Source organism: Nelusetta ayraudi, unplaced genomic scaffold (assembly GCF_046127955.1).
Source record: "Nelusetta ayraudi isolate G7.1 ecotype Tasmania unplaced genomic scaffold, CSIRO-AGI_Nayr_v1 ptg000151l, whole genome shotgun sequence".
Lineage (NCBI taxonomy): Eukaryota > Metazoa > Chordata > Actinopteri > Tetraodontiformes > Monacanthidae > Nelusetta > Nelusetta ayraudi.
Genome location: NW_027466201.1, coordinates 448,547 through 476,536, shown reverse-complemented (window position 1 = coordinate 476,536; position 27,990 = coordinate 448,547). Strand labels below are relative to the sequence as shown.

The following is a 27,990-nucleotide window of genomic DNA, read 5'->3' as shown; positions in this document are numbered from 1 at the left end:
TGAAAAACAAAACAGGACATATAATGATTTAAGTAGAGGTTTTTATTGAACATTTTAGTTCTTTACAGTGAGGGGGCTTTACAGTGAAAGCCATTTTTTGTGTGTCTGTATAAATGAAATTGTAATTAAAACAACCCAGCACATTTCTGTGTTTGATACATTATAAATATAGTTAACAAACAACTTGTTCCAACTCCTTCCAATCACGTTTCAAACAGGTGGTTGTGTTTCGTGTGGACCTAGACTTTACTGTTGGAAGGTGAGAGGGAGGTCAATCTCAAGCATGCCATTCTGCACTCTGATATAGGCCTGCGCCTCATCTGAAACCTGTCCCAAGACACCATAGACAACTTCGTTGAACTGCTCTATCACATACATGAACCTGCCAATTATGTAGTCAAATGTATTGCTGACTTCCTCCATGTTCATGTCAGTGATCATGTCAGAAGCCGTCTTTGCCATAGCGATGAGATCACTGTAGAGGACATTGAAGCGGACAAACAGAGCATCCATATAGTCAGAGCTGATGATGTCAACAAACTCTTGCGACTTTTCAACAACAGCCTCTAGGGTCTCTCCCATCTTCAGCATCATTGTGTCGAGACTCTCCATATTTTTCACAAAGTCCACCACCTCATCAACTACTTTCTTAACAACCGTTTTGACCTGTTCGAAGAACTGGTTTAGGGCTACAACGTCACCAACGGGCATGCTTAATTTTACATTGCTCATCTTCTCAGCCACAATGTTATAGTAGACCTGTGTGCTCTCAAAGATCTTCTGAATTGTCGTCTCCAGCACTACAGCGATGGTGCTTGTCAACCTATGCAGAACCACAGGGAGTGTGGTCATCTCATCCGACCCAGGCAATTTGAACTGGGTCTCCCTCAGAACTCCGACGAAGGCATCCAGGAAGACCTGGATAGTCTTCTGGGACTGAACAATGATGTTCCTGAAGAAGATTGACAACTGGCTCATCGAAGCATCGTAGTTGATCACAGCTTCGTAGGCCTCGTTGATGCGGTTAACAACCATGGTCTTCAACGCTTCCATCTTCCTTGTGATCTGGTACTTGTCGGCAAGCATTGAGAATTTGGAGAAGATCAAGACCCTCTTTGTTTTGATCTCAGACAGCATTGCTTTGGGTACGTCCATATTGTAGCTTATCTGCATTTTCATCTTATCGTCATCCTTGAGAATTGATCGGATGACCAGCATGTCAACATCAACCTCTGGGGCAGACTGTTGAACAGAATGAAACATATATTAAAAATTCAAACATTTTCGGTCACTGATTACAATGGCATGAAACATCGATTAAATGACACTTACAGGATAACGACCATAGACTCTCATCTGATATTGGAGCCTGGTGTTAAAATCAAGGCCCATAAAGCCAGCAGATGGGGCAGAGAGTGAGGCACTGAAACCATCTGTACGGGCGGCATAACGGAGGTACATGCCAGTAAAGGTGGGGCTGGTCAGGTCCACATTCAGAGTATGGTGACTATAAAACAAAGACAAGTATTTGTTTTACACAAGAGCTCACAAAAGTTTAAAATATTCTAATCATGTAAAGATTGTGTATTTACCTGGTGTCAGAAATGCCAAGACAAAAAATGTATTCGCACTGTGCAACATAAATTGATTAAGTAAATCACATATAATAAAAAGAGAATTTACCTCAAGGCTTGGGTGAGCACGTGGCTTGCGTCCATGGTGAATTCACTGTGTGTCAGGATGACCTTGTTGTTCATGTCGAGAGCTCCATTTTCAAAGTTTGCAATGGATGACGCTGTGTGAAGAAATATTTTGTGAGCTTACACAACAGTGTCATTATGTAGGATAATTTGTGTTTGTGTTCATCTACTGACCATCCAGGTCATAGTCCAAGACCAGAAATGCAGAGTTGGCAGAGGACTTCATGGTGACTTTGAAGACAGGAGCTTTGCCCTCAATTTCAGTTGCCATGTTTGTGGTGTAGAATGGGCTGATAAACTTAAGGATTGTTGACATCTTCTGCTCGGCAGCTGTCACTCCAGCATTATTCTTCACAAACACACTGAAGTCACCCATACTAGTTGGCTGAGAAAGATCGATCTCAATGTCAACAGTCATCGAGGATGTCATTGACAGATCAACTATTGCCATTACAACTTGTTTTCCAACAGTGTTGAAGTTGAAGATGTGAGCCTCGTTCATGCCAGTGTACTTCAGCAGTGCATACACACGGCTCATGGATACCTCAACAGCCATAGTCTCATTGACTTCCATGCTGAGGATTTTGGTAGCACCATTGTTGAGCTTTCCATCAGCAATAAACTTGCTAGTAGAGCGAAGGCCATCGTTATTGCCGTAGAAATTTAGGTCATTATCCAGAAATCCCAGAACTGAGTAGTCTTCAAACACTGACCCATCCAAAGCTGTCCTGAAGGACGACTCCATGGAAACATCATCAAAGGTTCCCTCCATCTTCAGAGTGTAGTCTCCGTTAGCCTTTCCAATTGCGTTGATCACAGGGATATTGAAGTTTCCTTTAAAGGTGAAAGTGGAGGCGGCATTGGCCTTTGTTTTGGTGTCTGCCACCAGATTTTGGTTTGCTTCCAGGGTGAGCACTGGCAGGGTCACCTTTGCCACAGTGGCCACGTAGATGGTGGCTTCAAGGGTCTCGGGAATCATACTGATGGTGCTGTCATGAGTGCCTTCAATGTGGATATTTTCCAGGGACATGGAATTGGCCAGCTTGATTCCTGCCTTAGTGCTCAGACTGGTGGTGCCATCAAGTTTGGTTCTGAGGCTCTCAAACACAGAGGCTGTGGTGGCTCTTAGGCGCATGACCAGGTTGTCCTCACTGAACAGTCCAGCGTTGACGTTCAGGTTGATGATGGCAGACTTGAAGGCCAACTCAGAGATCACATTACCCATAACGGGCATCTTCATCATACCCATGATATCCACAAAGTGATCAGCCTGGTTTTTCTGGTAAACCACTTTGGCATCCATGTTCACAGTCTGCTCAGTGGTTGTCAGAATGTTCATTAATGCCATCTGCTCATACAAGTTCACATTGCTAATGGCTGGTGAACGGAAGTCAACGAATGGCAGGTAAAGCTCAGGGATGGTGATTGGGGAATTTAAGAAGTCCAGGTCAGTCTCACTTCCCATAGCAACAATGAAACCAGCCTCAGTTGGATTATTGTCAACAGTGAAATTGTAGAGCATTCTGTGCTGATTAATGCGGGCCAGAGCAACTGTGTTCAACTGCTGGCTGCCAGGTCTTAAAATAGCTGAGTAATCATTCTGTAGGTCAATCTTAGCAACAAGAATTTCAGTGAAGACAACCTTGTTGTTTCCTTTGTTCTGGAACTCAAAGACAAACTCGAAAGGACGGACTAGAAAGTTCAGACGATTGGACACAGTTCCACTGACTACACCAATCAACTCTGTGTCATGGTTAGCTTTCAGCTCAGCCTGCATGTGATACAGGTTGGCATTTCCTGTAGCCATAAACAGACTGTTTTTGATAAATGGTGTTTCAGCCTCATTACGCACATTAAACTTGATGTAGACAGGGATTTGAAGTTCTGCATTCATCTGCTGCTTCATCTTCAGGAGAACAAAGTCAGTGTCACCAGAGAAAGCAATGGTGGACATTCTTGGGGTCAGTGACAATTCCATGTTGCTCTTGTGGTTGCCATTGCGACCATTGAAGTTGCCATTGGCTGAATTGTCAGCAGATAAAGTAACGGTAAGGCCATTTTGACGAACAACTGCCTTCTGGGTTACAGTGAGCTCATTTCTGATGTCTCCGACTGGTAGGTCCATGAGATGGGTGTAAGTTGTCTCCAGAGATGCAGACATTCCTTCTTCCATAGCAATAAAAGCAATGTTCATGAGGCTAGCAGTATAAAATGAAGTCATAACTTTTATCCCTGTTTTGGCCTGACCCTGAGCTGATAGGCCATAAAGACTAACAGATCCCTGATGCTCAACTCCAAAGGCTTCGTGGATGAACTTAAGGGTTTCTGAGAAGACGACACGGCTCATTTTTGGGATTGCAATTCGGGCCATCGAGTCAAGTTTGTAATTAAGAATCTCAAACGTTTGAGATGTGCCCTGAGAAGTGAGGAAGGCTGTGAATGTAGGTGTCATCTCACTCTCAGTTGAGTTCTGGAACCCAGCAGATGTTTTTACAGTGTAGATGGGAGTAAGTAGTTTGACCTCACCATAGAGTTTTCCAAAGCATGGGACCATGACCTCGGTGGGGATAGAAGGCAGCTTGAAATCAGGAATCTGAAGAGATTCGACAAGCTTTTCGATTGGAACCTGAGGGATGGTAGGAACTGAAATTTCAGGGAAAGTGATGTCTGGCAAGGTTATCTCTGGCATGGGAGGAAGGAAGCCCATGGTCAATTCTCCAAAGAAAACTTCTGGGTCAAATATTTCAATCTCAACGTTTACAAAGAAATCAATAAACTGAATGAGTTTTTGCTTAATGTCATAAGCAGAAATTGTGGTGGCTTGTACTGTATGGACACCCACAATGGTTAACTCAGGGATGTCGAGCTGTGCTGGTATCCTAGCGTCCCGCAGCCTTGTCTTTGATGATGGTACAACAAGATCAGTAAAAGGAACGGTGAAGGATGGGATAATCAGATCAGGTACCCTAAACTCCCTCTCAAACGTAGCAATCATTTCACGCATCTCAATTGTGAATTTTTGGTTAGTGAATATCATTTCAAAAAAATGTACTATGCTCCTCAATATATCAGAAATTGACCTGGTAAACATTCTATGGATTGTAGACACGGCATGCAGATAACTCTCGATTTCAGGTCTGATATCGAAATCTAGGATCTCTTCCTTCACAAATTCAACAAAACTATGAAGATTAGGACGTATGAGCTGTTCATTGATATCCTTCAGAGTCACAAAAATGTCCCGAACTCTGATTTCCCTCATGCGCTCTATAACGTTTTGCACGGAAGACAAGAAAAAGTTCACAAAATCTCTTGTTGCCTCAAGCTTCTGGGGAATTTCCAATGTCCTGATAAGATCATTTACATAAGCTGTGTAGAAAGCAATCATCTGATTGGCATAATCTACAAACTCATTGTAGTTCATGGTTTTCAGCCTATTGATTACGTCTTCCATATTTACGTTGAAATCCTGAATTAAATCTTTCATCTCTGTTGTTTTCAAGGAGTCGCAAGCCCTTTCGAAAATTTGCATGAGGTGCAGTTCAGCATCCTTTGCCTTTGTGACGACAATTCTGATAGTTTCCTCAACTCTAAACTGCCTTACGAGTGCCATGACATTTTCCAAGATATATGTGATCTTTTTGTCAACTTCAAACCTCGCAATTAGCTCTGTCATCTTGGCAGAGACAGCACTGAGCCTCTCAATGATGTTCTGTTCTTGAATAGTTACCATTATAATTCTATTCATTTCCCTGAAATGTTGTGAGGGGATCAGATAAACAAATTCTTCAAAGAAAAAATCATAAATATCTCCACAGAAATCTTTTAGACGATCGATAAACTCGTCCAATTCAAAGGTCTCAATGATTCTTTTTAAATCTTTCATAGAATAGTCTAATTCCCTCTTAATGTAGGAGATGTCAAAATCTTTCAGGAATGCAAATCTGGTGCCTTCAAGTTTTTCGAGGTTAATGGCCTGGATTCCCTCTCTGATGGTGTCAATCACGTACAGAATTGTTGCCTTGATGTTAAGTGCTTCATTGATATCAATCAAACGCTCAATGAGAGGCCGAGTGCCACTGAAAATAACATTATTCACTGTCTGACCACACGCTTTCAAGAGGTCACTGAGATTTCTTAGCATTTTCTTCACAAGCATGTCGAGCCCCTGAATAGAGGCTTCAACATCTTCCATGATGTCAAAATTTTGGGCAAAATCAGTGATGTCACTGAAATACAACTTTGCCTGAGTGAGGTAATTTTCAATATTTAGTTGAGACATGGAGTCACTTACATACTGCGGAAAAGCCTCAAGGTTGGCCCTCACATCATTGCTGTTGATAAAGTTTTGCAGAGTCTCGGCAAAACTCACAATAATGTTCTTCAAGCTTTCCACCATGACAGGGAGATTCTCCATGAAAGGGAACTGGATTATGCGACTATCTGAGTTCTTGTCATACTTAACAAAGCCGGAGAGGGTGAATTCCTGGCGTTCTCTGTTGACTGTGTCAAAAAGACTTGTGAAAAAAGAGCTGGACAGCTCAACTCCGGCTCTCTCAGCGGTGTTGTATGCACTGAAGCCCTGATTAAAGTCAAAGTCATTTACTTTAAACCTCATTCTCAAATTGCTTTTCTGCTCCTGAGGGGACAACATATTGTCCATCTTGTTGTCAAATATGGTCTCAATTGAATATCCGTTATTGAGCTGTTGGTTTAGTGATGCTCTGCATTCATGTGAGCTAGTAAAGGCCAGGGGTTGTGCTCTGAGAAGCCACTTGCCATAGAGTTGGCCACTATGCTTTCCATACAAGATCATGTCTCCATCAGCATTGAAGATGGCATCAAGGTTGAAATCGAAAGGCACAATGCTGCAACGGATGGTGTGGTCAAAGCGCACTGGCTGTGAGTTGAAGCGGGCATCGTTGGTGATTCTTGCAGCAAGTCCAATGATTTCGACCTCAGTGTTGTGGCTCATGTGGGTTCCAAAGAGTCTTCCAGTTGTGCTACACTTGGCATTGGCGGTCATATCGGCATAAATCACTTGATACGTGTGTTTGAACTCCTCATCGCCAACTGCAGCTTTCAGGTTTCCGGTCAGATCCATTTTGTATGGCTCTACTTGCAGCTTCGCCTCATTCACGACATTGGCCATGAGCATGTTTAGATTGCTGACCACATTTGCAGTAGCAGTGTAGGGTTTCATGGCGACGGTGATGTCATGAGTATAGGAGGCAATAGAACCGGCAACAGCTTCTACATTTGAGTTAAAGTCAAAGCTGGAGAGAGTGATGAACATGTTGTTGGTGTTGTCAAACTTCATGCCATTCGTGGCTGCCTTGTTGGTAACAGAGAAGGTAGCTCTTGAAGTGTCAATGCCAGCGTTGAAGCTATTCTCCAGAGCGAGGAGGCTTTGCAGAGTGGTTGTTCCGCTGGTGGTCAAACCGTCCTGGTTGAATTTCAAAGTGGCTTTGTGAGTGGCCTCGTTCTCAATGAGCTTCATTGTGGCGTCACTGGTTACCACCAGGCCGTTCACGTCAAAAATGGCAGTGAACAGGGAGTAAACACGGTTTTCAGAGCGCTCGCTGTTGGTCTCCATTCTCATCATGATCGCTCCGGCACCAGCAGAGGCATCCACCTGATTGCGAATTTTCATACCGAGGGCAAAAGCATTTGAGTCGCACCTCAGCACTAGCCTGCTGTTTCTGATGGAGAAATCAGCAACATGGGTCAAGAGGTCATCAAAGACATTGGTGGTGGACACAAATGAGAATTCATCACTACGAAGGACGGTTGCAATGGTGTTCTTGCCCTGGAAGATGGTGGAGTCCACCTGGACACTGGAGTTAAACTTGATCTCAGGCCTGAATGGGATGACAATGAATGACTGAGTGGAGATGGTCTTGCCATACAGAGGTCCAGCCGTGACCATGCCATTGAAGGTGCTCTCAGCAGAGATTTCCTCGCGGTTGATTCCAGTCATGCCAACGTGCTCCAGCACGAGGTTGAAACCAAGTGGGCTTGTGGCTTCGATCCTGCTGTTTGATTTCAAATTTAATTTGTCTGTGACTGTTGCGTCCTCGGCAATGTTAACATGGGCCTCAAAGAATTTGTGGACAAACGAGCTTTTCAGGACAGCCTTCATGGACTCGGTGACGTCCAACATTCCAGATCCTGAACGAAACAAAAAGTAGGTTAAACAGAACCACTTGCTAAGTGTCTGGAATTAATACAATTCTTTCACTACATCAAAGCAACAACAACAACATGTAACAATAAAAATAGACGTAATTTAGAAATTAATTCATTTCCTCGATGAAGTACCTTCCATGTTCATTGAGAGGATGTCAATTGGGGAAATTCCTTTCACATCAAACTTGGCCGAGTAGCGTCCGGTCTCCTCTTTGCCCGCACCCATAGATGCCTCCATGTTGTAAAGATTGCTCTTCATCAACGTGGAAAATTCAGCTTTGCCAAAGAGAGGGAAAGACATGGTGAAGCCGTCAGGCATAACCATGTCTGGAATTGGAATCTCCATGGAGATGATTTCCAGTCCGATGCTGGGCAGAGACACGTGAGGTGTGGTCAGGACTCCTGGGAACTGCATCTCCTTCATGGACTTTCCGCCAATGTAGGGGACAGGGACTGTAACGGTGAAGCGCTGATTGTTGAAGTAGTAGACGGCCTTTGCCTCACTGGTTCAATGACAAAAAGAGAAAATTGTTGAGACATTGTGGAAAAACATTCACTGATCAAAAAGGTGTCTTACACTTATTCATATTCCTGATATACTCGGAATATATGTTTCTAATAGGGATCATCTGTGTGTATTTATGGTGATGATTATGTCATGCTTACGTATTGAGGAAGAGAGTCTCAGGCAGGGAAATCTCAGGCATAGCTGGCACTCTGAAGTTCTGGAAGTAAGGAATGTCAGCGCCGTATGTTTCCATGTAGTTGTTTGCTGCCTAAAAACACACACACGAAGACAATTAATGTTCCAAACCTGTTGACACTTAAAAATAATAATCATATCACAAGCATAGGACGAGTGCAAATGCAAGACACATACCTCTACGAATTTCTTGAAGATGTGACGGACCTTCATGTCGGTGTTTCCCACCTTCACGTCAAGAATTTCGTTTCCGTACCTCTCGGCCATGTCATAGTAAGGCATGCTGCCGGTCTCGGTGTTCACGTCGGACTTGAATTCAACCTCCATCTTCATGGCATCTGCAACATTAGATCAGAATTCAAATATTTCTGAAAAATTCAGATAGAGGCAGTTGTGTTGTTTTCTTTCGTTCAACAACAGAATTGTCACACAGCATATAGGGAAAACTGCTGAACCAAAAGGGGACATTATTACCATATTTGACTTTGAATTTCTGCTCGGAGAGGGCGGTCATGAATTTGATGTCACTCTTGAGCTCCATTTCAAGCTCGTCCTCGCGTTTCATGTTGGCTGTGAAGGTGGCGTCGGTGTCGAGGGAGGGGACGAGGAGCTGGAGCTGCAGCATGCCCTCTCTCATGGCCTTCAGGCTGGAACAGAAAAAAGGGGAAGTGAGCGCAAAATATCAATGGATCGGTGGGGGGAAACCCCGCTTGCTTTTCTTACTTGGCACGGCCGACCAGGGAGAGCTGGGGGATGTTCTTGTTCACAAAGTCCAGAGAGATGGAGTGGGTTCCTCTGCCCCTGGTGTTTCCATCAACCACACCCAGCCTGATGCCGGCTTCCACATCGTAGTCTGGGATCTGGAGGTCAGCTGTGACGACGTTCCTCCTCCTGTTGTATTTCACGATGGCTCTGGCTTCAGTGGGGTCAGCACCTGGGGGCGGCCGACGGACCCGTTAACGTTTTCATACCAGGATGAGGTTTGGCATCCTAAAATAAAAATGCTCATAATTTCAACTTGTTATTACCTTCAGCCCTCAGGACAAATTTCACAGAGTCAACCTTCTGCCGGCCCTCCTCTCCCTCCCTGAGCATCTCGTAGGCCAGGGTGGCGGTGTACTCGGTCACCTCGCCAGTGGGGTGCATCTCCACGGCAAATCTGTTTTTCCACCAGCCAAACGTTTGGGCGTTATTTTCCGTCTAGAAATGCGGCGGTTGTTGCGACGCTTTTGCAACGCGGCACTCACTTGCTATCTCCGGTGAAGGGGAAGAATGGGGTGAACTCCTGGGAGAAGGCGTCGGCGTACTGCAGGGCCGAGCAGTATTTCATTCCAGCGAAGACTGGGGTGCACTCGCTGACATCGACCTTGTCCATGACCATGGAGGGGATGGCGACCATCTCTGATCCCGTCACTGCCACCAGGTTGTTGCTGAGTCAAAAGAAATAAAAATAAATATTAACATGCAGCTTTGGCCACTTGAATTATTCTGAGGCAGCAGTTAGAGCCCTCGGAATTCCACTTCGAAATCTAATCTAACAACCAGGTTGTGGATCCGTGGATCATTTGCTACTGAGCGCCACAGAAAAAATACCAACTAACTTCCATGACGAACTGATGTGAATGTTTGAGACAGCAACTCTGCCTAAATTCTGCATTAAGCTTTTTGCAGTGACAGCAAACAAACAAAAGTAATCTGCATTATCTGACGCAAAAAAAGGACAAGAGGTTAAGAGGTCTATTGAGTGGACACGTCCATCTTGCCGAGCATCAATAGAAAGCGTTAACAAATGGTCTCTGCCATCGACTGCCTCTTTGAAAGAAAGACACACTGGGGAGTTGTTATGCAATAAACTCCGGCCCTTTGCACCTATCGAGGATCTGCGACCTGGCCGAAGCTGCAGTAGCAAATCTGATTGGTTCCTTTGGGTCCCAGCCTGTGTGTGCCAATCTGAATGGTGACTCAGGAAACATTCCATCTGGCATTCCATGTGCCTATTCCTATCTACTATCAAATCTCTCTCTCCTTGTTAAAATGGTTGTGTTTAATGTCTATAATGTTGTCATTCTGAATTGATTAGTTGGCGAAAAACATTTCAATGCCGCCTTTGGACTTACGTGATTTTGAAGAGTTTTGTGGGGGTCATGGGTGCCGGGATGGTAAGCTTGGCGCTGTTCGGTTCAAAGGAGACCTTGGCTGTGAGGCCGCTCTCGTGGAACATGTTGGTGTGCATCTCCAGCCCGGAGTTGACAAACTCAGGGAGGTGGGCGCCAATCTGGGTCACGAACTCCACGCCGGCAGACGGCATGAAGGCAACTTCGCTCTGAGAATGCGTTTTCAGCTTTGGTTAGCGGCCTGCCGTGTCGACTGAAACAAACAAACGCCTTGCTGGGAATCTCACCATATCGCGGGCAACCTTGAGTCCACCCTTGATGCCGGGGGTGAAGGTACCGGACAGTGCAACTCTCAGGGGCAGACCGGTGACGGTGGGGAGGAAGAACTCGTTGTCCATGAAGATGTAGTGGGCGAAGATCGTGTTGTCAGTCCTGGTCATCATGGCCATAAGCAGCTGCAAGCACAACCGCGCGTTTTCTCAATTCCTTTTCTCTTTTATTTCGCTTCCAGAAACAGCCGACGGCTCACTTACATCAGTTGGGAACATCTTGGCCATGCTGTCAAACATCATTGCGGCGGAAGAGGCCATCTCCTCCATATCCTTGGTCTTCAGGTAGCCCAGCTCGTTCCCCAAAAGTCTCAGGTAGACGGTGGCCTCCGGGGACTCCGCGGTCTTCAGCTCGTGCACAAGTTTGTTCAGGTTGCGCGTCATGTCCCTCATGAAGTTCTGGGTGGGCTGCGCCGGAGGAAAACAACGTAATATAACATAAGCACTCTCTGCAAAAATCTCTTTGTGGAACGCGTCCCGATTGGAAACTTTTTGGACAGATTGCATTACCCTAGTCCGACCCCCTCTCAGGGCGGGAATGATCCTCTCCAGGGTGGCGCTGATGCTGACGGGCATTTTGTCCGCCACGAAGAACATGGTCTTCAGGACAGTGTCGGGGAAGAATCCGTTGGTGCCGAACAGGGCGTCGACTGTGGGCTCAAACCCTTTGCCCTCCATGCCAATCTGTTGCCGTGACATTCATTTGATTATCTTTTTTCTTTTTTCACCCAGTGTCGCAGCTTGCATAGATTCCAAAGCGTGCAGAGCAAAAATTTTTTACCTCCATCATGTCAATGTCGTAGCCGAAAGCCCTCAGGGTCATTTCCAGCATGGCCTCCTTGGGCAGGTAGCTGTTACCCTCGAAGATGACGTTGCCCTCCAGGGAGCCCATCTGGTAGTTGCGGGAGAACTTGGTCACGTCCATGACGGGTCCGATCTCGTTACCCTGCAGAACATCTCTGATCATCTGTCTGAGTCTGGGGAGAAAAATGGAAAAAAACGGTGAGACAGCTGATGGGTGAAGGCGGCGGTTTCGAGGTAGACGTTACAGCTTTGTGCGCTTCCGACTTACTCTTCAGTCTCTGGCATCTTTGAGTACAGAATGTTGGCGATGTGGGACTCCACGAAGCTCTTGACTTGTTGGTTCTCCTCCTGCGGCAGGAAGGCAGCCAGCTGGGCCAGTTCGGCGGGCTTGGGGTCCTTCATGAGCACAAGGTAGGCGGCGATGCGCTTCTGCATGGGGCTGGAGTTGTCTGTCAGCACCTGCATGAGAACCTCGCGGCCCTGTGAGCGAATGGGACGCACAAAGTGAGCAACGCAGTCGGGGGAGTTCGGAAAAAATTTGAAGGGAATTTTGAAATGAAGTCACTTGCCTCGTGAGGGACGGAGGTCAGCCTGAAGACTTGGACGGCAGCCTGCTGCACTTCCGGGGAGGCGGCGGGCTGGTTCACACACTGGATCACAGCAGATCTGAGCAGGGGACCGGCGGACATCATAGCTGGAGCCATGTTTCCAATCACCTACAATCAAGAATGAAAGATCAATCAAAAAGATGTCGTCTTTTGGCATTTGACTGTGACAAGTTAGTAGTTTTTTTTGCAATCAATGAAGAACTCTAAAATAATCCCGCTCTAAAATATGATCCATTTTTTATATTTAACAACACAACAGCATAGTTCAAATAGCACCGCTTCAAGCAACAACTATAGTAATAATAAGTGAATTACTTTTAAACAAGTATGCATCTTTTAAACTCTTTTAAACACAAAATTAACAAGCATGTTTCTCCAATGTAAGGAGTACAAAGTACAAATACTTGTGTACAAATGTAGGGAGCAAAAGTAAAAAAGTTGCAGTAAAAAGAACAAGCAAAGTACAAATACCTGAAAAATCTACTTAAGTACAGTGACAAAGTATTTGCACTTCCTACCCCTGCTCACAGTCACTTAGGACTGAGGCTAGTTTCCATACGTGTAAAAGCATTAGCAGCATCCAACGGCAGATACGTACCCTCAGTGTCATGAAAGTGTTCTCCATGTCACCGGTACAGTCGCCCAGCTGGGCGGCCATGAACTCGGCCACAGCGAAAATCTCTGGGATCATTTTCTCCTCGGCTTTGTAAAACCTGGTCAAGATGAAACATAAGAACTCAGGTTGAGTGTGATTTTAGCCGACCCTCTGTGTTTCCATTAAAGTCAGTCGTACATTTTAAGCATTTATTGTGTGTATCCGCCCCCCACTCGGCAACTATGAGGATGAAGTTCATCGACATAACCAGTAGGTGGCGTAACATTTTCAGGGCAGTGACATAATGACTCATATCTTGTGTTTTTTCTTTGCCACCGTTGCCATCAATTCACAAGTTATGCATCGTTGACGCAACAATTTGCCTTTTAAGATTACATTTGGATTTTGTTTGCAACCACAAATGAAAAAAAAATGCATTAAAAAGAAGAAGACAGAAAATCACTTGCCATAATTATGGCAAAATAAGAACCTAGAAGTGCTGGGGAGTAACTTCACTCACCTCTTGACAACGTTGCTCAGCGCGTACATGACGGTCTTGCTGCGCTTGAACTTGGCCATTTCGAGCATGTCGTTGATGAGCAGTGGGGACGGGTTGGACACCAGGCCCATGGCGAACACGCCGGCGTCCACCTCCAGAGCGGACCTGTCGAAGGTCCTGAAGATGTCCATGATGGCGCTGCTGCACTCGGGGGTTCCGCACTGGGCCAGGACCTGGTAGGTGAGGGCGCGGGACACGGCGAGGGCCTCGGGGACGGCGGGCTTCAGGGTCTCGGCCCTCATTCCGCGGACAACGGTGACCAGCCTGCGGAAGAGGTGGGCCCTCTTCTCGCCCATGGTTTCGGGAAGAGTCGCCAGCTCTCCGAGGAGGACCATGGCGGCGTCTTTGTCCTGGATGGCACTCTTGTCCTCAACGGCCTCCATGTGGAGACCCTTCATGATGCCACCTGGAAAATAGCGAAGATGAGGTGGTTCAATACTAGCTTTAGCTTGAGCGAACACGACAAATCAGTGTTGCAAAAAAACAAGGGCTTACTGTGGTCAAACACTCTGTCATTGTGAGGAGAGACCTGGACCAGGGTGAGTTCCTGCTTTCCAATGTTGGTCACGCCATACTCTCCCCTTAAGGAGAAAAATGAACACGTGGTTGAAAAACTCTGACGACGACTTACGGCTACACATGCTAACAAGCCTAGGGGATTTTTTTAACACTTATTTAGTTACGTAAATTGATTTTCTTTCTTTTTTCATTTCTTTTTTTCCATCTCCTCTTTGCACCGCACATACTGCTGTAATTATGCATATTTCCCCAATGTGGGATAAATAAAGCCATTGTTCTTCTCATTATTATTTCGTCATAGCCAGGCCTGACTCACTTGTAAGAGAAGGGTACAAGGATGTGCTTCTCAGTGCAAGAGCCGGAGGTCATGTGCTTCTTGCCGTTGTCAAACTTGTAGTTGCACGTCTGTGAGCTTCTGATCATCTGGGTGAGAGGGTAGTGCTGAGGAGGGACAAACAAGCAATGTGAGATAAAGTGGCTCAAGTCCAACTGAAGACCTCATATCATGTTTGAGTATGTTTTGTTTTTTTAAAGATCCTATATTTTTCCCAGACTAGCTTTACCAACGTATGTCGACGATATAATGAATTCTGTCAATAAGCTCCTTTTACTTCTTTGTCATGCCCCACTTTTGGCTTTAGTGCTAGCTAAAACCATTCTGAAAATCAGCCATTCACAATGTCACAAAGGGCAATGATATCTCACTGAAGCCAAAGGGCTTAATTTTGCCCTCCCGGCTTTGACTCTGCCTCGTTCCAAACGTTTAAGCTACAACAAAAGCATCAGTTTGAACAGGAAGCATTTTTGCAGGAGGCAAACAGAGTGCTCACAGCGCTCCATCATTATTATGTTGGACAATTTATCACGTGGGACTGAGAAATAAAGGTTGTTTCCAGGTGAAATTTGTAAGGCGGAAAGCTCGGCTTGAGAAAACATTTGGCCCAGCTACGTTACCATGCGAGAGATGAGCGCCAGGGGGCTGGTGTGGTCCCTCATGGGCACGAACTTGTCACATCGGGACAGATCCCTCTTGAGGGTGATGTCGGTTGCGATGTCCTCCCTGCTGTTGACGGTGGAGTAGGTCCTGCACTTGCCATGGATGGTGGGCTGCAGCGGTTGTTTGGAGGGTAAAGAGGGTGCGTTTAAAATGCAACGAATGACAGTTTATTTCTAAAAAATTATTATTTTTGTCTGACTTTCACACTCGCGTACCATCTTCTTGTTCATGTCTTCGTCCTCCAGGGGCACGGCCAGAGCGGAGATGATTCCCCTCTTGACGTTCAGGATGGTGGTTGACTCGCCGTCCTCGGGGTAGAGCTTCACGTCGTACTTGCCCTCGACCACAAACTTCAGAGGATACCTGACAGAAAATAAATACATAAATAACATGGACGAAAAAACAGTTCTAAGTCGACTGAACCGCTGGCATCTTCCTGTTAATCAACATCAATCGAAGTTTCCTTAAAATGCAGGATAATAACCATATAATAACCTAAGAATGTTTCATGCAAAGGGCACAGAAGTTCCGATGGCGAATTTTTTTTAGAATGTATATATTTTTTTGATTGACTATTAGACAGGGTTTTCTTCAAGACATTTTGGTGATCATTAGTGACAGTAATATATACTTTTATGTAGCTTTTTTGAAAGTCTTTCAGGTGGTTTTCATGGGTTAATCTCTATTCTGCACGCTTGAGACATTTGACTTTTTGCACTTGAGTGACCCCACCTCTCCATTTCTGCAGCGAAGTTGTCGGTGGTGGGTGCGGGGGCGAACACGGGGTTGCCCGCCGCATCCATGTTGACCACCTGACTCAGGCTGCAGCCTGTGGTGCGGACGATGAAGTTACACGTCTGGGGCACTTCGATTTCAACCTGAAGGAGAGGATGATTGTGTTTTTTTTAATTTATTTTATTTTAAAATCTTCCAGTCTGACAGTTATTAAATGGGAAAAAAAAGTAAACTGTGACTGATGATGACATCTATGCGGTGGTCTTTCGTCGTACCGTGCAAGTGGCCTTGGGTCCGTTCTTCATCGGCGAAGTTCCATCGATGGCGTTCAGGGATTCGGCCTCGTAAAGGTATTCATAGCGGTGGAGGGTCTTGTACCTTTTGGCCACTGCGTGGGAGACAATTGGTGTTGAAATGAAGGTGTTTCAATTCAAAAGTGATACACTGAAGGACTTTGTGGAAATTAGGCAGGATATGAAATGTGGACGGGCCTAACTTACGTAAGCAGGTCGGCTGATCGTCATCTTGGGCATCTTTGAACAGAAGAGGTACATTGTTAGAGATTCTTTTTTGTGTACTTTTAGTGATAATGAAGAAGTAAATAAGGAAGTTGGAGTATCAAGCTGCACTGAATGTGCATCTCCAAAGCTTCCATTTAGCACAAAATAACCTTTTAAGAAATCATACCTAATTAAAAAGGCAATCATTTAGATTGAATTATTATTTAAATAATGTTTAAATAAGAATTTAAACATTGAATTTTATCAAAAAATGATTTGCATGAAGCCACTGCACTGCATGCAACAAACTGCAAAACTAAGACAAAAAAAAAAAACCTACAACTTTTATTCACTTCTTTTTTTTTATTTGACAGAGACATTCCCTGCAGATACTCACAGGCCAAGGCAGATGTGCTGAGGAGCAGCAAAAGGCAGAGCTTTGTGTCCCCCATGATTGGGTCAAGCCTTCTCCCTTGCAGTCGGTGAGTACTCAGATGAGACTGATGTCTTGGCCTCAGGTCGACACTTTTATACCCCTCAGCTTGTGTGTTCTGGAAGGGGACTGGGCGGCGCAGCGAGCGCTCTGATCGCACAAAGTCCAACCCACCTCTCTCTGTGGAGGGACAAAAGGCAAAGGGTTTAAAGGATACTTGTTAATCTGGGCCTTACAAAACCAAATCCAATACTGTGACGATGACTCTACGGAGTCTGTCGAGCGGTTCAATTTTTTTTATTTTATTTTTTTTACAGATACTGAATTTTATATTGAACTTTGAGTTTCTAGTTTGATCAGTCGGTTCACATTATGGATTGGCCAAATCAGCATAATTGTACAATAAAAATTATGATCACTTTAGACCTACAAATTCCTGTATTATTACTGATAATATACTATTGAAACAATTTGTGTCTAGTTAATAGTAATATGAGAAAAATCGCGATACCACTGCAGAATATTGTGTCGAATATTCAGTGGCTTGCGTGTGTGTTTTTCTCTCCCACATTTTTAATGTGACCCAACGTCGACGGGCCCGAACGTCGTATCGATCCGAGACGGACGGACAATGCGAAGACAATCAAGTTCACGATGGAGCAGCCCTGGTGAGAATTAAGTCACTGATAGTCGGCGGTTAGCGAACACCGAGTGATCAAGGCATGTTCCAAACCCAAAGTCCCAGCCGATGAAACGACGATAAACTTATCAGCTCGCTACTGATGACACGGACCAAAAAGACACAACACCTTCACGCTGGTTACGTAAACGTCGGCGAGGTAGCTTCATGCTGTGCCAGTAATTATTACATTTACTGATTGTAAGAGATAACATTTGTGCTGAGTTTTACCTTAAAATGTACCTACACACAAACAACTTTTTTTTTTGGCGTAAAGGCGCGTATAATATTTCGTTTTATGTTGTCGCTGAAGAAAAAAACCCTTATTTTTGCAGTCAGTAATTCAAAATTTCGCTCATTTTGGTAACAATACTCACTCGTTAGCACCTTCTAAAGGAGTTGTTGTTCAGCTTCGACAGCCGCATGCCAAAAATAAAGTGGACAAAAACAACTGACAAAGTTTGAAATGGGAAGCTCCTGAACTTTGGACAAGGGACAGTTTGTTTTGCTGTTTAAACGGGGCAAACTAACAAATTAGCGGTCAAAGCAGCACGTGCATCGATTGACTGCTCCCAGGTATCCTCATGGCAACGTTTTCTCATTTAAAAAAGAAATTCAATTAAAGTTTTATTTCTTTTCTAAAACCACGTGGATGGGTGGTACAGACTTAGACATAGATCATGTAACTACCTGAACATTGTGCAAGGACCACCTGCCATATTGCCAGCAGCAACTTTTGAAAGTCTGACAAATACTGATAGTGTTTGCACAGACCATCATGTGCACAGATAGAGTCCAAAGGGAGCTGGAGGCACTGAACAACTACTGCAATGGATATGCTTTGGAAATCTTTGTAATGGATTTTTTTTTTTAACTTAGTTTATTTATTATATTAAATCAAAAGAGTCATAGATCATAAATTATAGTCATAGTCATAAAAGTGTCTCAGCTGCAAGTGAACTAAAGAGAAACTCTGTCCTTGCCTCATCCTCCCTCTGTTTGCCTCAATTCTCAGAAACCATGAGCTAAAACGAACGATCCTCGAAAACATCCCTCAGTGATGTCACAATGGGCAGTCCCAGAAAAACCTGACTCATACCCCTGTCAGTCCTGGGTTAGTCAGAACACCTCCAGCCTGGCGATGAAAGCTGATAAAAAAAATTAAAAAATAAAATAAAATAAAAACTCAAGTAGACTTATGAGGGAATGAAACATAAAAATAAGTGATAGGAATTTAAGGGTAAATAACAAGAACTTGGGCTTGAGATGAACTGGTAAATTTGTCCAGGGAGTCACGCTGCCTTGCCCTGCTGGGACAGCCGCGATCAACACCCACTACCATGAGTGCAGGACAAGCGATAACAGAGAGCAGACCGATGGATGCATGGATGGATGGATGGATGGATGGATGGATGGATAAAGAACTAAAATGAGAATGTTCCACCGTGCAATGCAGTTGCAGTATTGCACTGAACATTCATGCAAAGACACAGCAGCAGGACCTTTTCATTTGCAAGCGAGCACAGCTGCTGATTGTATCTCATGAACGACACAGATGTATGATATATGACATACTGTATGAGTTCATGCTTTGGTTCATTTTAAATTGACATAAAATCTAACGTTTTCTACGTATCCCACAACGTATTTTTTCCTCCTACGAGGTGGCTCACCAAAACACTCCATCCATCTGCTGCTGCTCTGGCCCCTCTGGCACATTTTGCACAACCCATCGTGGCCCCAACAGTCAAAAAGTTTGCCCACCCCAGGACTAAACTCAGTGACACAGGACACAGACATGTGCGGGACGGCTGCGCGCGGACACTCGCTGGACATGAGGGTCGAAAGTTTGGTGGACTGAGAACATGATGCTGTTCAGCTCATATCACTCATTGATCCTCTCAATAAACGATAAGAGGGGGGTGGGGAAATGAAGACAGATAAGCTTTTTTTTTTGGAGTGAGGGTGCAGAGGAGAGCATGCGGCTATAGGCTTTGCTCTGTGTAATCAGTGGCTATCGGCAGCCCTTTAATCAATTTATGACATGGATCGTTGAGATGAGTAGCTCAGCAGCTCCGCAAACACAAGCGCCGTAGTAGTGTTGGCCAGAGGTTTAACTTCCGTTAAATTAATCCTGTTTCATTCATTATCTGAGTCTGAACAATTTTATTTTGAAAAATTACCGGATTCTCTCCGTTACGTCCATCTAATAATGCTCAACTCTTGACGCATGTCAAGGCGCTTGTCTCGCTCACCTGATACGTTACCGCGAGATTAAACCCACAAGCTAGCAAGCTAGCGAGCAACATGAGTGTCGATCGCCATCTCCTCCACTCCACCCCCACCCCCCACGTCAACGATCGCGCGTTCTTGCCGGTCCGTGGAAATGTTGTCTCACATTAAACCGGGGCCGTGGTGCTAAAAAGGTTGGGGGCCGCAGGTGTAGGCCGTGCGTGCTTTTACAGAAGACTGACAAATGATTCCAGCGAGCAGAGAGCGGATCGACGTTCTGTCACGTTTTGGGCTTTCTGTAAAAAAATCTCCAGTAACAGTTGCTGCGTTTCCATGCGTTTTTCCCCCCCCGCAAAAATAAAAGCGATATTTCTAAAAATTTCGACAAAGTTTCGACAAATTGCAATTGCAACCGTAATTCTGGTAAAATTTCGTCCCGCGAGACCCCACTTTAAGGAGGATGGCGGTACAAAACATTTTGCGATAAATCTGCATTTTAATGTTGTTTGCTGTCAAGAATGGGTGTTACATTTTTTTCTTTGATTACTTGTTAAAAAATTATTACGTCTCCTCCTGCATCCAAACACAACGCGCCGTTTTCACTTGAAGTGAACTGGCCACGTGCATGCACTCCGTACATCACGTCCTCTGGCGTTTCCATTTGCAATGTACCTCGATATCGATACGTCTGATAAACCATCTCATGAGAGCGTGAAAAACTTTGAGTGATATTTGAAAGATTTCTCAAAGTTTAGGTGTTTCCATGACCAGTTTTTTATTGCGATATTTCGGTTTTGCGCAATTCTAGGGGTAATGGAAGCGCAGCTATGGTCGTGCTTCTTAACGTAGTGCGATGTGAACGATGTTGCCACCAAGGCTAAAACTGTTCTAATGTTACTCAGCGGTGGTCCAACAGTTTTTTTTTCTTCATATAATAATAAAAATGAAATGGAAAAAAATAAAATACTGTAATGATATAATCCAGTGCAGAAAAATAAGTTGTTTTTTTTTTTAAATGATAAAAATAATAACGTATAAGATATAATGAGCCCACGTGCACATTCACCTTGAAAAGCTCCCCTCTGAAGCATTTTCAGCCAGCCTCAGTATTGCATGCGCCCTGTGAAGAAAAAGAGGCAAGAACTGCTTAAGGGGTATATTTAGATTAAATCAAAGACAACAAGAGCTTCAGTTTCACCACACTGGAGCATGCGGGAGCAAAATGTCCCTCCTAGTTGCCCTTTCGATTGCATAAGGCAGCAGAACTCTTCCAAACCAAACATCCCTCCTTCCAACCTCAACCGCCTGAATGTCTAATGTGTCTTTAAGTTTCAACCCCATCAGTTTTGCGCAGCATAGGGTTTGACAGTTAACTGACCTATCAGTCAGTCGGATTGAGCAAACATTGGCTGAAAGTCCAGACGAAATGAAGCCCGAGTCATAAACCAACACGCTCACGTATAGCCACATTGTGCTATACTTTTATCTACATCTGACAGATAGCACGCCAGACCTGATTGGAAAAAGACCGCAAGACCACACCGATACAGTCTGGACATTTTTCATTCAGAATTAAGCACACAGAATTAATTTTACAAGACTGCATTGATGGATAAAAGTGACAAAGTGATCTTAATATTGGTCGTCTCAGCTCCCAGTAGATAAACTTATGTAATTTCACCCCCACCACTTGGGTCACTGCATGCAGATAGAGATAACTTTAGATACAGACAGTTTTGTAATCACTAGGCTATATAGTTCAGACTGTCCTATAGCAGACATGTCTGTACGTGTCTGTAAACATTTGATTTTCATGTGCTAATGGGTAGGATTGAATTACCATAATAAATTGTGTAGTAAGTAAGTAAGTCAATGCAAGATGCCTAAGGAACAATAAGTGGTCCGTGCCTCTGCAAACGTGCACAATTATGCATGACTGTCTTCGCATAGAAGAATAAATCAATACATTCCCACCACGAGGTAAAGATGAACGGAAGAACAAATTTTTATTATAGGATGCAATGAAACAGGTTATTCTTTTTGCAGCCACAGCACTGCATCTCTGTCACTTTAATGCATGAAAGGCAAGGTGAATCTCTGCTACCTCCAGCCCCGCACTCCACTCACATTGCTCCAAACTGTTCTGGACCCCATCCTACAATACAGTCTCCACTAGGGATGCAAATGATCGATTAATTCATTAATCGTTAGTTGATTGACCTTACCGATCGATTAACGATTAATTGATCAGAAGCGATTTTTCCCGAGAACCTGAATTTCACAATTAAAAGTGTGTAAGGAACACATTATTTAACCCTTAAATAATGTTGAGGGTCGAATGTGACCCATTTTTACATTAGAGAACAGTAAAAACACCTTAAACATTTATCCTCTGATCTTAAGTTGACTTCTAATGGGTCACATTTCACCTTGTTCTAGGTATATTATGACCGATCACAGTACAGGTGAATTGCTCTTTCCTGCCACTACACTGTTATAATGATATTAACTATCCATGTAAAAAAAAAAATTCAATTAATTGCGACTAATTTAATTTCATCGATTAAATTCTTAATCGACAATTAATCGATTGTCCCTAGTCTCCACCTTCTTTACCTCTTTGGTGTTAACACATGGCAGGCACAATAGCCAGACTGAACAATCTGCAAAATGAAATGACTGGATGGGCTCATCACAGACGCTGGTGATGAAATGAGGATCATGCAGAAAGGAGCCAGTGATGCAGATGAGGGAAAGGTGAGCAGGTGGTGTTGAGGAGCTGAGATGCTTGCAGCGATGGGTGGAGAAGAATCTTCTTGTTTAAAAAAAAAAAGAAAAAAAAAGTAAGAATTGAGTTCAGTGGGCGACGCGGTGGCGCAGTGGTTAGCGCTGCCGCCTCACAGCAAGAAGGTCGTGGGTTCAATTCCGGGGACTGGGACCTTTCTGTGTGGAGTTTGCATGTTCTCCCTGTGTCTACGTGGGTTCTCTCCGGGTTCTCCGGCTTCCTCCCACAGTCCAAAAACATGCACGTGAGGTCAATTGAACACGCTAAATTGTCCGTAGGTGTGCATGTGAGTGTGAATGGTTGTCTGTGTCTATGTGGCCCTGCGATGAACTGGCGACTCGTCCAGGGTGTCACCCTGCCTTCGCCCTAAGACAGCTGGGAGAGGCTCCAGCAGACCCCCGTGACCCTGAATAGGAATAAGCGGGTATAGAAGATGAATGAATGAATGAATTGAGTTCAACCAAAAGTGCAACAACAGTCTGTGGTGAAGGAATAGCCTGGCATTTAAATACTGAAGGTTATTGGGTTGAAAAGTGGCAGGTGAGGAAAGTCGAGTAGGAGATCAGGACCAGGTGGAGCAGACCTGTTGACCACGCCCACCCACACAAGTAACAGACAGGAGAAGGGAGTCACAGGAGGACAATAATAACATATGATAAATAAATAAATTCATTTTTCCAGTGTGAAGTTACATATTGTTCATGTGAAAAGAAAATTAATTTCTATTTCACGACATGTGAAAGTTCATCGCAGGGCCAGAACAGAATCTTTCGAAAAGCCATATTTGAGGCCTCACAAGATCATAAAAAATGTCTATCGCAGCCCTTTGCATTTTCACCCGTAGAAACTTCTAGGAAAGTCTCCTCCACCCCTGCCTTTATCAGCACGCCGCAATAAAAGGTAAAATAGAACAAATGATAAGCAGGCTGCGGGATTATCAGCTGATCGCAACGTCCACGGTCCTGCTATCTGCCGCTGGCTTGGCCTTTACATCGCAGCATGTCAAAAGAGACATTGTCCAAACGCAATGTAAACGACGGCGCGTTCGTCTGAGCAGACCGGGCTGCCTGAAACATTCAAGCCGACTGCGTAGACTGGACAAACTGAGGTTACGCGCAGATGTTTCGAGGATTGGTCTTTAACCTGCGAGAAACTGCTGGACGGGAAGAACTGCAAAAAGTCGTTATAATGACATTATTTCAAAATAATGATTCCCTTTAAGAATTCATGGTCACTTTTGAAAATGTTTGTTGGCTTCGGAAGACTGTAGTCTTTTACGTACGATGGCTAGAAAAGTGCTTTATGTTTAGTTTAATTTGTTTTTGCATTAAAAAAAAAAATTGCAAACAAATGGGTAATTTGTCATGCTGTGCTCAATGGGAGCTTCCCAGACACTTCTGTAGCCCCCTGTTGGTGTACTGTGGTAATGTTTATGGAACGCGCGACAAACTGACAATTAATTAAAGCGTTTCTTGATCTGTAAGAAATGTCCAATTTCAAATAACTGTTTGTCATTTTCCCACATGCACTGCAATTTAACGAGGACCGAAGCAGCAAAAGCAGTGCCGACACAACCTGAGACAGGTGGTGGGCGTAATAGACCCTTTAAATTGATCTGAAACATGCAAGTTAAACTTTTGGAAAATGTCAAAAAATAAATAAATAAATAAATAAAAAAGTAAAAAATAAAAAATAGGTTGATTTCCAAACTGTATGTTCTGCAAATATTGACAATGGACTCCAGAGGGGAACATTGCCCCACTCACGGCCTGTAGTGTCACGCCGGCTGGATCAATATTTGTGAAGTGTGTGCCGCATTTACAGCTGCCGTGACTGCTCGCCCGAAACGATGCAGTAAATCGGCCTCGCATGTGCATTGTTAGAATAATGGGAGGTCAAGAGGAGTGCGCAACACATGCAATATGACTGAACTTAGATTGAACGATCTCCGTACAGCCCTGTACTAACCCCGCAAACAACTGTTGTGGAAAAGAGCGAAGATGCCGATGCAGGAATACTGGGATAATAAGTAATTTAATGAACAAACAATAAAAAGGGGATCGGAGCTCCGAGGCACAAAGCCCAGTGAAATGGGAGTGCGAGTGCGAGGGGGAAAGGAGGAAGAAGGTCTCTTATACACTGGACTGGGAGGGGAAGAGATAAGGAAGGGAAGAAGAGGAAAACAAAGCACAGAGAATCAGCACAAGCTGACACATTAACAGCCTCCTCTGGTGGACCACGAGGAGAATGTCTCGAGAAGGTTGTACTATGAAAACGAGCAGATTACACGTGCTACTAGTGATCATATGACACAGAATACAACATAATAAAGAATAACCCTAGAATACATATTTCCCATTAAACAGGTAAGATCCTCTTGACCGTGTGTGTCCCGGTCTCCATCACAAACAAAGCCAGGTGCATTGACAAGGATGTGGATCTGGGACCCTGCGCTGCAAGAAAACAATGGCTTAACGATGCAAAGAACACATTTTTTTTTTTTTTTTTTTTTAACTCAACATCACTACGCATATGTGATGGTGTTCCTACCGTGCGGCAGCTCATCAGCCTATGACTGAAGAGAGCGATAACCGACTGCAGGTTACACCCGTTATTTTCCGAGTAATAGCGTGTAGGCATGTCAATACATGTTAACTGTGCAATGCTTGGTAAATTGCTTGGGAGAATTAATGGAATCAGCTTATTTTAGATCTCAAGGTCTTTGGGAGACGTGACGTTAAAATGGGTAAAAGGGAATTATGGTCAGAGTTTATCGGACATATGTTTTTTTCTTCAGAGTTTCGTTCTTGTTTAATAAGTAACAAATGTGTACTTTTGACCACAAATAGGTAACCACAAACAATCAAAGATGGTAATGAAATAAATAATTTGATTTCCAGGTACAGATTACAGTTGACAGTGCAAGACCTGTTGATTTACTTGTTGTGTTCATGCTTTTCAGGAATGTGCCTGTGTGGATTAAAAAAAAATAGGTTTGCGGTGTAACAAAGTCACAACAACAACAACAACAATAATAAATATTTAAAAGAACTCATTTCGATTTTGTTTTATTGATAATTTGCTGGATAAGTCTTAATAATTGTAATTAACATACCTCACAAACAAACAAGCTGCACGAGCCCCTGGTGGCAGAACATACACATTGAGTTTGCCTGTGGGAGAGAACTGATGGTGACCTTTGTGACATCACAAGGGGTGATTTCCAGATGTTTTTGGCTAAGATTTCTTGAGAAGTGTGACAAGAAAAGGAAAAGGATGGAGTTTGGGAAAAAGGCCAGCAGGACTCAAGTGTCCATCTTAAAGATGTTTATTAATCTTACTGACAAGCAACTGGGACCAAGCACGGACACGTTTCAAACAGGTCCTCCTCTGTGTGCATGCTCATCCAGGAAATGACCTCATCATACAGATTTATCTTCTAACACAGGTGTTTTCATTTAGCTCGTCATCTTAAATGAATTTTAAAAAAATATATATAAATATACAAAATAAGAACTAAAAAAATTATGTAAATATGTATATATTTTTTAATTAATTTAAGATGACAAGCTAAATGAGTCATGAAAGATTAATAAACATCTAAGATCTAAGATGGACACTTGAGTGCTACTAGCCTTGTTTCATTTTTTTTTTTTTATTCAAGCCGATTGGGCTTTGCACCTCTTTAATTTATATCATTAACTTTTTTTGAGAGTGCATGTTGCCATCTATTTTTATTTAACGGATGGCGTTCCCTCATCTCTTTGTCCATTTTACTGACAGTATAAAGACGCATATCAATCAATCAATCAACCAAACATTCAATCAATCAGCGAAAACATGGCACCACTCCATCCAAAAGCAACACCTTAAGCACAAACTAGCCACGCTTACACCCATGACATGAATGAAAATTAGAGTTCAAGCTTGTCAAGCGTCAAAAGCGCGATGAAGACAGCCAAGAATAGCATCTGGTTCCCTCTAGTGGACAGATACGTTTGTGCAAGAGAAATATAACTCAAGACAAGAACAAGATAAGAGGTGCCCTCACAGCATTAAGGTTGCAAGCTTAATTCCCTGTGTGTAGTTTGTATGTTCTCTCTGTGCCCAGCTTCCTCCCACTGTCCACAGACATGCAGCATTAGGCTAATTGGCAACTCTAAACTGTGTGAATGTTAGTGCAGCTGGTTTATATCCCAGCGCTGGCCCTGCAGTGAACTGGGTGTAACCCTACCTCCACCTCACACAGCTGGGATTGACTTCAGCAACCCCTGACCCTTAGTGCACAATGAGTAGTGACAGAAAATGCATTGTAAAGAAAAAAAAGAGGATAACTTGGATCTTAACTTGTGTCATCGTTTCATTTGTTTCATTGTCTTCGCTGATTTGTGGACACTGATTTTCTTGCAGATTGAAGTTTCTTTCAAATAAGTTGTTAAAACTTTTGCTTAATCATTTTTCATCCAAGCCTGGCTTCATTAAAGGGGTGACAGGACTTTTTTTCACGATGATGCATCAGTAATGGTCCACCAGTTTCAGATTATATCCTTGGCGTATTAAGCCTTGATAAATGAATGGATGTTTGGGGAGCTTACCTGTGGAAAAACATTACTCTTTATAGCGTCGTCAGTCTGACTCAGTCATTATACAGGTTTTTTATTTTTATTTTGTGTATTTCAAAATATTAAAAACTAGATATGACCTGATGGACTATAAGTGGCCTTTGACCCCACAAAGGATAAATTGCCTTCAAACAAGATGTAGAAAAGTGATCCATCACTGCAGTGCCTGAATCAAAACACTTTTCATCCTCTCTGCTTCCAACAAAGAGCCTATTAGGTTGCAAATTGGCCATCGTATCAAAAGCAACCACGCGCCACCGAGCCTGCAATCCATTGTGCTCACCCTTAGGTAAAGATAAACACTCCATGTGCTTCGAAACAGGTGTCAGGCTGCAAGAACACACACACATATGCACACGCATTGCACGCCCGCGCATGCACGCACTCAATCTCGCATACACACTCGCGGTTAATTATTTATCCGCTCACTCAAGCGCTGACATACACACCACGCTACCTGCGGTATCACTTTAACCTACACAAGAGAGGATGCGGCCATAGGTGCTGATGGATGCGTGCATGCTGCTGAAAGAGGAGGATGACGCTGTCAGCTTAAGGAAAGGAATATGCATGGCAAGTTAACTGCTGCCTCTAGGGTTTCACTGTCATAAAAAGAAAAACATATTCCACAGAATTTCATAATATTTGGGAGAGCCTAAAAAGCTCGATCATAACACGAGCGAGTTATATTACATTTGAGTGGAATATAACTATGGGGTGTTAATTTCTGGGGAAGTGCATGTTTGGAGAAAAAAAAGAGAAAGAAAAACATAAGAAAACATAAAAATACATAAAAATGTATAGTTTAAACACTAATAGGGAAAGCTAGTAAGGTTTCTAAAATCTTGCTTATCCCTTCCTTTGCCTAATTGACTGCCTTTTGCACG

The 27,990-nt window shown here is 43.7% G+C and overlaps 1 protein-coding gene across 1 annotated transcript; it reads right to left on the bottom strand.

Annotated features, from left to right (window-relative positions):
• Positions 1-23: 23 nt before the first annotated feature.
• Positions 24-17,991, bottom strand: apobb.1 (apolipoprotein Bb, tandem duplicate 1). Its single transcript, XM_076013635.1, has 29 exons — positions 17,842-17,991; positions 16,750-16,965; positions 16,353-16,385; positions 16,128-16,240; positions 15,850-15,995; positions 15,333-15,480; positions 15,075-15,227; positions 14,437-14,561; positions 14,097-14,182; positions 13,563-14,007; positions 13,046-13,160; positions 12,409-12,555; positions 12,108-12,319; positions 11,817-12,012; positions 11,546-11,719; positions 11,240-11,443; positions 10,994-11,161; positions 10,710-10,915; positions 9,840-10,022; positions 9,621-9,751; positions 9,316-9,526; positions 9,067-9,239; positions 8,770-8,930; positions 8,556-8,665; positions 8,022-8,392; positions 1,875-7,871; positions 1,684-1,795; positions 1,333-1,507; positions 24-1,242 (listed from the first exon to the last, which is right to left on the bottom strand). Exons 2-29 carry the CDS (start codon positions 16,802-16,804, stop codon positions 247-249), a joined length of 11,346 nt encoding a protein of 3,781 aa, XP_075869750.1. The 5' UTR covers positions 16,805-16,965; positions 17,842-17,991; the 3' UTR covers positions 24-246.
• Between the last annotated feature and the right edge of the window lie 9,999 nt (positions 17,992-27,990).